We start from the raw sequence: 10,991 nt of genomic DNA, 5'->3' as shown, positions 1-10,991 counted from the left end.
TTGAAATGTCACAAAGTCCTGCCCCCCTCCTGTGAAAGTCTATCTGTTATTGCTCTGCCCCTACCCCCAAGTCCAGTCCCAGCAAGAGTGATGATCAAGCTGTTTGGGGCTTAGCCCAGAAAAATTCTCACCACTACCAGTCATAATTATGTTTGTCTCTCCTCCCTTCTTCCTCTTCTCTTAAAGGTTTGAAGTCTCTTTTTTGGGTGGGCAGAAAAAGTCTAAAATTTAGCTAGTCTGAAACTTTGGTTGTGTAATTCCTTGTTATTATAGAATAAATTCCATTCTAATCAAGGAAGTTGGAATTAAAATAGAAAACCCTGTCTCTCCTCATGGCACTTTGAATTCTGTCTTCAAAACATGGCCTTCTTTCTCAGGCTGATGTAATAGCTCATGTATCTTCAAGATGGCAAAGTAGAGTTCATGGGGGGCAGGCTGTAGCAGTTATTTTGTTTTTTGTTTGTTGTTTTATTTGTTTTTGGAAGTGGTTGTTTTCATTTGGGGCGCTTGATTTTTATCCCAGGGTCAACAGAAAACTATGGAAGACTGTAAACTGGGGCAAGGCAATGGGTGAGGTATGTATGTCTGGGCCACCTTTTGGGTTGCTATGTGGAGAAGAACTGGAGGGATCTGGAGGCAGGAAGACCAATGAGAAGGCAAGTGCAGTGGTTTGCAGTGATCCTGAGGAGAAAGGATGGTGATCTGGATAAGAGATATGGATGACAGGATGAGAAAGTATAAGGATTCTTGAGATAATTTATGGTACTATATGTAGTTTAAGGAACTTTACCTGAGGAGAGATAGGGAGACATGAAGGATGGCACTAAGATATTTGGTGTTAAGCAACAGATTGAATGCTGAAGCCTTTATTGAGAGCCAATACTGGGGAGGTTGGAGGTGAACGTAATGCATCCAATACGACCATTGGTGAGTTGACGTGCTTTGAGACATTAATTCAACTGGAATGACCAATAAGCAATTAATAATCACATTACTCTGAGTGTGAAATCCGTCCAGTAGCTCACTTTTGTCGAGGGTACAAATTCCAAATTTCTTAGCAAGACTTACAATTTACCCTTTTGGGTTTCATTTCTGACACCTATCTCAGCCACATTGCCCAGCCCAAAGTCAATTTTAGCTTGCTCGCTGGAGTCTCAGGGACCCTGTGTCAACTGTTCTATCAGGATCTATTTTCTTATCTTTTTCTTGCACTGAACAAAGAGTGAGGGCCAGATAGCTGGTTGGTGCTGGGATAAAATGGTGAGCCAAAGATGACCTTGTCCATGCACTGGTGGACCAGTGTTCTGTAGGAGCTAGACAGTAATCCAATAATTACACAATTCTAAATTAAGTTAAATTAAAAAATAAATTGCAAATGGTATCAGAGGTGCTAATGGAAGGTACCTAGTAAGGATAAGGGCCTATAACGGGGTTTTGATGTAGGGAAGCCTGAGAAAGTGAAGATAGAATTGATTCACAGAGGGAGGAAAGTGTTCCAGCTGAGAAAACACCCTATGAAGGGGTAAAACTTGACACATTGTGGGGAACTAGAGAAGTATACACTTTCCCTAAAGCACTTAGGCCAGGGTTGCGGTTTATTCGGGGAAGTGGAGAGGAAAAGGAAAAAATGAAAAACCAAACCACAAAACAAGCCAAACAAACAAAAAAGCTCTTGGCTGCTTTGTCCCGTAGCAGCCGCCGTCCGATCTCAGGCAGCCGCAAACTCGTCGCACTGACTACTGGGAATTGTAGTCTTGACCTTAGCGAGCAGACATGGCGGCCTCTGTTGCAGGGGCCTGCGGGGCCGCAATGGACGCGTCTCGAAGTTTTCGAGCTGCCGGGGCGCTGCTTCCTGCGCTAGCCTCCGTCGCCTGGCGTAAGTGGAGCGGGGCTTGCAAACCGGGGGGAAGAAGGAGCTCGGGGCCAGGCTCGAAGGAGGCAAGCCAAGAAGTCAGGGGCAACCCTCGTGGGACCGCGAGTTGGGGGAGATTGCAAGGGCCGCGGGAAGTCAGGGCGACTTCTGTTGACCTCTGTCATCCGCTGCTGCAGGGGCCCGCGTGGGTCCGGGCCGACAGCAGAGCACCGGACCTTCAGTGCCCGGCACATTCAAGCCGCCGCCGAAGCCGGTCATTGTGGACAAGCGCGGTCCCACTCGTCAGGAAAGGAGGTGAGGCCCGGGCCTGGGCGCGGCTCCCGCTTTTTGCGTCTGTGCACTCGCGAACCTGCCTTTACTGTGGAGATCTCGGCTCTAAAGCTGAGCTGGAACCCCCACTGCACGAGCTTGTGTGCAGGATTCATGCGCTCCTGTGCAAAGCTCAACCACCTCCCCCCTTTTCCCAAGCTAGCTTTGAACTTTATCTGCAGCCTCATGAAATCAGAACTTCAAACAGGGGGTTCCCCGATTTGAAGCTCTTTGCTCGGCATTTAGCTTGTACCGAGAATTTTTCTCTGAAGCATATAGTGTTTTACTTGTTTGAGGAGCTGATCATTCCTTGCCTCGGTGGAAATGGACTGGCCAGAACTCCGCTTGTTTTCCTTTCCAAACTCACGTGTTTTAAGTTTCCTGAAAATGCTATACAGTAATTAAGATTTTCGGCCAATGTCTGTCTTAACTTTGCTTTTAAAAACTGTGCTTCAGGGGCTTCTGGGTGGCTCAGTCCGTTAAGCGGCGGACTCTTGATTTCCCACTCAGGTCATGATCCAAGGTTGATGAGATCCAGACTGGCCTCGGGTTCTGAGCTGACACCTTGGAGCCTGCTTGGGATTCACTCTCTTCCTTTCTCTGCCTCTTCCCAGCTTGCGGGCATGCTCGCGCCCTCGCGCTCTCTCTCTCTCTCTCTCTCTCTCTCAAAAATAAGTAAGCAAACTTAAAAAACAAACAAACAAAAAAGCCCAGTGTGCTTAAAAGGCTGGTTCAAAATGAACGGTGGTAACTTTGGAGGTATCTGTAAGTTTAGATGACCTGGGATTTGCAAAAAGTCTGTGTAGAATGATACAACAACCTTATTAAAAAGCCAATTTTAGCAGGAAAAACTTGGTGTGATTTTGGCTCTTCCTTGGTGATTGGATTATCTCTGCATGCCTATGTGTGTGTTTAACATTGCAAATATCCTGTTCTAAGTTGAAATAACATTGAATTTACCGAAGCTAGAGATTCAGAAAAGATTTCCTTATTACAGCTTTTTTTTTTTTTAAGTTGAGAAGGGAATGTCTCTCTTAAATGGCAAAACATAATATAATTCAGTTAAATGGGAATGTAAGTGGTCTAACTACTTTGGGAAACAGACAAAATTTAGTAATTTTGAGGTTGTGTATACCTTTCCACCTAGTCGGTAGGTACACCACTTAAAGTAATATGTACAAGGAGGCATGTACAGTAATTAACACAAAAGGTATTTGTAACAAACAAAAATGTAGAAGTAGCCTAGATACCCATCAGTAGGTGAATAGGCAAATGTATTTATATTATGGAGTATTATCTGGCAGTGAAAAATAAATGAACTGGAGCTAACATGGATAAACTTCACAAATATGTGTGGAGAAAAAACAACCTGCAGAAGAATTGATAATAGTATATACCATTTTAATATTGCTGAGACATGCATATGTAAAATATAAAATCTATGTGTACATGTTACATACATACATGCATATTGTAAAGTATAAAATGTGCAGGAGAAATTCTTCACAGAGCAGTCAGACTTAGCTTTCCCAATAGCTGTACAAGCTGACATTACATACCTCCCGATGCAATAGAGTAAGATGATCGCCTCTATAATATTTTACCCAAAATGTTTAACCTTGTAGGCATGTGGAAACAATAAATCCAGAATCCAGAGATGGCATATGAGACCATAGGCTTTGGCTTTTCAGAAAAGTCAGTGTTATAAAAATACAAAGATGGGGAACAGTAACTGTTTAAGAGAGAAAAGAGAGTCATACCCGGATATAATGTGTGAAGCTTGATGGTAGCTTGAATTGGGCAACAAAAGACCTTTTCCAGCACAGTTAGATACTATTAGTCAGATATGTTTAAATACAAACTATATATTAGATTTTATTATCGAATTAATGCAGAAGTTCTTAGGTGTCATAAAGGTATTGTGAAAAATGTAGCAGAAAGTCCCTATTCTTAGAAGCTTTCTAAAGTATTCCTAGATGAAATACCTTGCTATTTGACACTTTCAAATAGTTCAGGAAAAAAATTACACGTATATATAAAGCAAATATGTCAAAACGTTGGCAGTTGGTGAAATGAGATGAAGTAAATACGGGGGCTTATTGGATTACCATTTCAACTTTTTGGTAGGCTTAAAAAGTTTCAAGAGTAGGAAATGAGTGTTGTACATCATCATATAAAAAGATGTGACTGCTGATTGACCCGTGGGCTGAACCCCACCTCCTTACCCTGTCCTGTCCTTGAATTTTGGGCTCTGCGTGCCTTTGCTGCTCCCAAAGGCTGCTCCAAGGACATAGCCTTGAGATGATGTGCTATTGAAAATACCTCCATGGTGTATGTGACTGAGACCACGTAGGGCCTCTTTGTAAATTTTTAAGATTTGGTGTCTTACTGCCACCCAGGATAAGCCTGTATGTGAGTAACCCTTTGCTGTTACTGAAACTGTCACCTACCCATGCAGAGTGGCCTGCCTCTTTCTTCAGTCTCTCCTTGTCCTTCGAGTATGGGGCCCAGTTTTAGAGTGCACCTGGGAAGCTCCTGAGACACGGATGAATCAACAAAAGGAAGGAACTCACAGGAATAATCATCACTAAATTTAATGAATTACCCCATAGGAATTAACTGTGGAGGAGGGAGGGATGCACTGGGGCTTCAAATATATTGATAATTTATTTCTTAGGATAGGTGACAAGGACATGGTTTTTCACTGTAATGTCATTTATGCTTTTAAAGAGGTTAGCTTAGGGGCACCTGGGTGGCTCAGTCAAACATCTGACTCTTGATCTTAGCTCAGGTCTTCATCTCAGGGTCGTGAGTTCAAACCCTGCCTTGGGCTCTGTGCTGGATGTGAAGCCTACTTAAAATAGAAAGAAAAGAAGGAAAGTAAGGAGAGAGGAAGGAAGAAGTTAGAGAAGTTAAAGAGGAGAAGAGGGAGATTATTTTTATTTTTAAGGTTGGTTTTGTAGTTAATGATTTATGTTTATATTTTTCCAGTGTAATTTATTTTAACACACACCACTCAGTGTGAGGCTTGTGGTTTATGGCCAGAGGTTTTGTAGTCCTACAGACATGTCTACGTTTAAATCTTGACTTGATAAGTTTATAGCTAAGATAACAGTAGGTCAGTTGTTTACCTTCTCCAAGCTACATTTTCATCTCTGTAAAGAAGATGATGATAGCACACTGGCCTGATTGTTGTAAGGATTAATTCATACTCTCAGTGTGTCATAAACCTTTAAAAGAATACGAGGTGAGTACTCAGGAATTGTTAACTATTTTCATGAGCATCAACAGCAATTTTAAAAGTAAATAACATTTCTTAGAGAAGTAAGAATAAAACATGTCAACATCATAATCTTTCTTTCTTTCTTTCTTTTTTTTTTTTTTTTTTGGTAAAGTAACAGTTTCTCTTTTAAGTTTGCCTTTAATTTTTTTTAAATTTATATTCTCTACAGGTTCTTGAGTCCTGAGTTGATTCCTCCAAGGGGAAGAACAAATCCTCTGAAATTTCAGATAGAAAGAAAAGATATGTTAGAGAGGAGAAAAATACTCCATATTCCAGAGTTCTACGTTGGTCAGTAAGAGCTGCATGCTTTCATTATTGGTGGTGGGAGGGCTTAGTGTTCTTCACATCGGGGAGAGTGGTTTTCACAGATCTGGGTTTTGTCCAAATGAGACGCTTCTTCCTAATATGTTAAAATATTTAGGAAGTTAGGAGGTTACCTAGAAATGTTGTTTGTGTGTTTCTGCAAGTCATGTGAAAGTTCACTTCTCTTTTGAATTTGTAGGAAGCATACTTCGTGTTACTACAGCCGACCTGTATGCCAGCGGAAAGACCAGCCAGTTTCTAGGGATCTGTATCCAGAGATCAGGAGCGGGCCTTGGAGCTACATTTATCCTCAGGAATACTATCGAAGGACAAGGTAGCTTCCATTTCATTAGTTTGATTTTCTGGAAAACGGTATCTCAGGATTCCGTTTTGTGTTCTGCATCCCCGGAGAAAACATCGGGAACTCGAAAGGGCCTCTGAGGACTGCTGTGGGTCGTGTGGCCCAAGCCCGGGATGAGGGTGGAGGCTGCTGAGTCAGCAGCCAGGTTGGTGCTTTTCCCTGAGGGCTCCTTTCATCACAGGGCGACACCTGTCAGATTTCCTGACCTCTGGCAGCATCACAGAAGGAGACAAGTGACTGGAAACAGTGTGGGGAATGTTCATGGTAGGAGTCGGTAACTGTGAGAACATTAAGATAAACATAATCGACGTCTGTGCGAGTCACCTTTTCCTAAAGTGAATGCCCCTGTTGTGCTTTATAGTATGATAGTCACCACAGTAATCATTGCTTGATAAGAATTAGAGGAGTTTGTTTTTTTCTTTTTTTCTTTTAGCTTTTTTAAAATAATTTATTTACTTTTGAGACAGAGAGAGATAGAGCATGAGTGGGGGAGGGGCAGAGGGGGAGAGAGAGAGAGAGAGAGAGAGACAGAATCCGAAACAGGCTCCAGGCTCTGAGCTGTTAGCACAGAGCCCAAAGCGGGGCTCGAACCCATGAACTGTGAGATCATGACCTGAGCAGAAGTCAGACGCTCAACTGACTGAGCCACCCAGGTGCCCCTAGAGGAGTTTTTAAAAAGGCGAAACTTGTTTGTTATGCCTAATAAGACAGAGGCCCAAGTGGCCAAATTCTGGAAAGATTATGAATCAAAATGGCAGAACAGTAAAATTTTCTTTTTTCTTTTTTAGAAAGATATATATTTATTTTTGAGAGAGAGAGCACCTGAGCAGGGGAGAGGTAGAGAGCGGGGGCAGAGGATCTGAAGGGCTCTGTGCTGACAGCAGAGAGCCCGATGCGGGGCTCACCCTGCAATGACCTGTGGTGCTGTGCACATAGGATCTCAGCAGCACTACCAGTTGCAGAAATGTGTGCCTTCGGTCAGGTCATGTGCTTGGAGAAGCCATGTAATAGACATGATCATAGGACCCTGGTTTGATATTCTTTCTTAAAATTGAGATAATAATAGTTTCTGCCTTAAGGTTGTGGTCATTTGTGGGTGATACTGTACATGAAGTACTGAACACTGAATACTCCAAAAATGTTTACTCCCTGTTGCCCTCCTCTAAGGTGCTTTTGACTCTTACAGCCCGTCTCAGCCTTCCCCATTGATACTCCTTTCTTTGGTGGTTTTTCTAGTCCACTGGCTTTAAATACCATCCANTGCTTCATATGGAGAGCCCCAGCATGTTGTTTTTTTTAATGTTTTATTATTTACTTTTGAGAGAGAGACAAAGTGCAAGAGAGACAAAGACAAAGTGGGGGAGTAGCAGTAAGTGAGGGAGACCCAGAATATGAAGCAGGCTGCAGTCTCTGAGCTGTCAGTACAGAGTCTGACGCCGGGCTCAAACCCATGAACCGTGAGATCGTGACCTAAGCCAAAGTTGGACGCTTAACCTACTGAGCCACCCAGGCTCCCCAAGCCCCAGCATGTTTTAAAACCTAGGCCATCCTGGGGCGCCTAGGTGGCTCAGTCGTTTGAGGGTCCAGCTCTTGATTTTAGCTTAGGTCATGATCCCAGGGTCATGGTATTGACCCCCGCATTGAGCTCTGTGCTGAGTGTGGAGTCTGCTTAAGGGTTCTTTCTCCCTCTGCCCCTCTCCCTTGCTTGTGCACTTTCTCTCTCTCTAATATAAAAAAATTTTTTTTAAAAGAGCTGATACGGATTTTTAAAAAAATAAATAAAACTTACACCATCCTTAGGTAGGACTTCTAAACAAAAGTCAGAACTTAAAAATGGGTTAACTCTTTTTGCATCTTTAATCCTGTTGCCCTTAATGTAGAAGATCAAGTTTTATTTAAGTAGTTGGGAAACAAACAAGAATGTAACAGTGAAGAATTTACTCATACTTTTTCCAGGTTAATAGTATTAGAAGTCAAGAGTGAGGGAATGCGGTAAATGCATAGGGGCATTAAGGAAGACACGTGTTGGGGAGAACACTGGGTGTTATACGTAGGGGATGAGTCACTGGAATCTACTCCTGAAATCATTATTGCTCTCTATGCTAACTAACTCGGATGTAAATATTAAAAGTTAAAAAAAAAAAAAAAGATGAAGAAAACAGATTCTCAGGATCTAATCCCTCTTCTGATACTAGACCCTAAACAATTTGAACACTGTTGTCATGGCCTCTTAAGATCTCTTTGGACCAGACCAATAAATAAAGGATTGAAAAAAAAAATTGTATCAGAAGTGGAGATGTGTGACTGTATTTATAGAAGACATTTTTCTTTAGACTGTCATTCTAACTCAGATTTTTTTCACTTTTAAATCTACATGGACTTTGGTTTATTTCTTTTTCTTTTGATAATCTTCATCTTAAAAATTACAAATTTATGTCACATTTTCTATGTGCAAAACCCTGTGCTAGTTCCATTATGAAATAGTTTTTACTTACATAAGGCATAGGCAGGCATCTGGGTTTAGATGGTAAGAATATGTTTTCTCTTTTCAGGTGTTGAGATTTGCTTTGAACTTTATAATCCTCGAATCCAGGAGATCCAAGTGGTCAAATTAGAGAAACGGCTGGACGACAGTTTGCTATACTTACGAGATGCCCTTCCCGAATATAGTACTTTTGATATGAATATGAAGCCAGTAGTGCAAGAAAATGACCACGAAGTTCCTGTTAATCAGGTATGAGTTGTTTGTAGAACTGAAAGTTCTATGTAGAATAAGAAAAAGTCACTTTAATGAAAACTTTTAGAAGAATTTTTGCTTGTGACTAAACAACTTAAAATATTTCTTTCTTTTTTTTGTCTTTTTATCACCCGCAGCTGAAAGTAAAAATGAAGCCTAAGCCCTGGTCCAAACGCTGGGAACGCCCAAAATTTAATATTAAAGGAATCAGATTTGATCTCTGTTTGACTGAAGAGCAAATGAAAGAAGCTCAGAAGTGGAGTCAGCCGTGGCTTGAGTTTGATATGATGAGGGAATATGACACTTCGAAAATTGAAGCTGCAATATGGGATGAAATGGAAGCATCGAGAAGGTCCTGATTCTGAGACTCAGTTTGGTTATTTGCAGAAGATGTGCTGACTCCCAGAGGATTTATTTAAAGGCCAATTAATTTTATATATAAAGACGTGGTCACTAAATCAACTAAACAGTCATTTGTTTTTGAGTACTGTTGCAAAAAAATAAAATTAGCATGTCAGTTTATTACTTCAGAGTCAAATCGTTACCAAAATCCTCTTCATTGAGCCTGGGGAAGTGGTGGGATGATTCTTTAAGTTTGTGGAATAAATTATAAAAAGCATATGCTATAAAGAGTAATAATAAAGTGAACACTGATGTACCCACTTCAGGGTAAGAGGTGAAATATATAGTAAGATCCAGGAATGTTAAGAAATAGAACATTTACTAGAATTTGAGAAGATTCATATGTGTCTGCAGTTGCATCCTTCTCCCCTCCCAGGTACAAGCATTATCCTGACTTTGGTGTTAATGATTCCCTTGTGTCTCATTTGATTTTATTTTTTAATTATTATTATTTATGTTTCATTTATTTCTGAGAGAGAGAGCATGTGCAGGGGAGGGTCAGAGAGAGAGGGAGATACAGAACCTGAAACAGCCTCCAGGCTCTGAGCTAGCTGTTAGCACAGAGCCCAACGTGGGGCTTGAACCCACAAACCGCGAGATCATGACCTGAGCCGAAGTCGGACGCTTAACCGACTGAGCCACCCAGGCGCCCCTCGTTTGATTTTATTGATTACATTCTAAAACAACATACCTAGTTTTGGAAACCTGTTAGCAGATTAAAAAAAGGACCACATTGTCATTGTTACATGAAGGCTTCAGGGAGAAGGTAACAGTCTTGCTCGTAGTCTGGCTGCATTTTCCCTGATTGTTTGCAAAAGTCACTTTGAGGTAGTTCATGGCCAAGGTCAGGAGTGAGTCCTGCTTAACAAGGAGGCTCACCACAGGGCACCTGATAATTGATGTCTGGCAGGAATGAGTTGGGGGGAGTAGACTGCTCTAAATCTGGTTTTTAGCTCATTATGAATCAAGCTCCAGCTCACAGGATGGGTCAGAACAGTACTTCTGTAGGACAGTGTGAGTATTCTTGCTCATCCATGTAGCTGAGACTAGAATGGAAATCTGCCATATAATCACATGGTAAAAACCAGCCTGCAGATAATTTGAGGTAGGCTTACCTGATCATGCTGGTCCTCAGGTTGAATTCTGGGTGTGAAGTAGTTTTCCTTCAGAATTTTAAAGATCTTGCTATACTGTCTTGTTCCAGTTGCATTGAGAAATCCAAAACTATTTTGATTTCTGTTCTTTGTGACCTGAAAACTTGGAGACTAATCTTGCTCCTCAAGGTAATGAAATTTCATAGTGTCTATATTTATCGGTATTTGATGAATCCTTTCAATATGCTAACTCATGTCTTTTGGTTCCGGGAAACTTACTGTTCATTGACAATTTTCTCTCCCCCGCTTTTCTCTTTTGGGAACAGTTAATGTCACATTGGTTCTCCAGAACTAGATCTCTTTCCCCCCCTCCCCCAACCTCACCTCTCTTTAATTCAGTCTTCCAACTCTTTGCTCTTATAATTTTAAATCTGAAGATTCCTTGTGATTTCTGAATGTTCCTTTTCTTATATGGTACTTTGTTCTTATTTTATATTCTTGCCTATGGACGTGTTCTCTTAACCATTGAGTACTTTCATGATAGTGTTTGTATTGTTTCGTTGGTTTTTTTAAAAATTATTTTTCTGTAGTATCTGTTTTCTTCAAATTTATGCATGTGTGTGTGTATA

The 10,991-nt window shown here is 41.2% G+C and overlaps 1 protein-coding gene across 1 annotated transcript; it reads left to right on the top strand.

Moving 5' to 3' along the window:
- The first annotated feature begins 1,703 nt into the window (after positions 1 to 1,703).
- On the top strand, positions 1,704 to 9,391 carry MRPL19 (mitochondrial ribosomal protein L19). The gene is made up of 6 exons (XM_077766218.1): positions 1,704 to 1,876; positions 2,050 to 2,167; positions 5,635 to 5,753; positions 5,968 to 6,102; positions 8,682 to 8,863; positions 9,004 to 9,391. The coding sequence occupies exons 1-6, from the start codon at positions 1,774 to 1,776 to the stop codon at positions 9,223 to 9,225; spliced, it is 879 nt and encodes a 292-aa protein (XP_077622344.1). The 5' UTR covers positions 1,704 to 1,773; the 3' UTR covers positions 9,226 to 9,391.
- The last annotated feature ends 1,600 nt before the right edge of the window (positions 9,392 to 10,991 follow it).

This window comes from Crocuta crocuta, unplaced genomic scaffold (assembly GCF_008692635.1).
Source record: "Crocuta crocuta isolate KB4526 unplaced genomic scaffold, BGI_CrCroc_1.0 scaffold113, whole genome shotgun sequence".
NCBI lineage: Eukaryota > Metazoa > Chordata > Mammalia > Carnivora > Hyaenidae > Crocuta > Crocuta crocuta.
This window is presented reverse-complemented; position numbering and strand designations above follow the sequence as displayed.

Bases quoted from the DNA above. Each gene is read 5' to 3' on its own strand.
- MRPL19 (XM_077766218.1), top strand. From the start codon at position 1,774: ATGGCGGCCTCTGTTGCAGGGGCCTGCGGGGCCGCAATGGACGCGTCT. The intron at 1,877-2,049 runs GTAAGTGGAGCG...CCGCTGCTGCAG, and splicing joins GCTAGCCTCCGTCGCCTGGC to GGGCCCGCGTGGGTCCGGGC. The intron at 8,864-9,003 runs GTATGAGTTGTT...TATCACCCGCAG, and splicing joins ACGAAGTTCCTGTTAATCAG to CTGAAAGTAAAAATGAAGCC.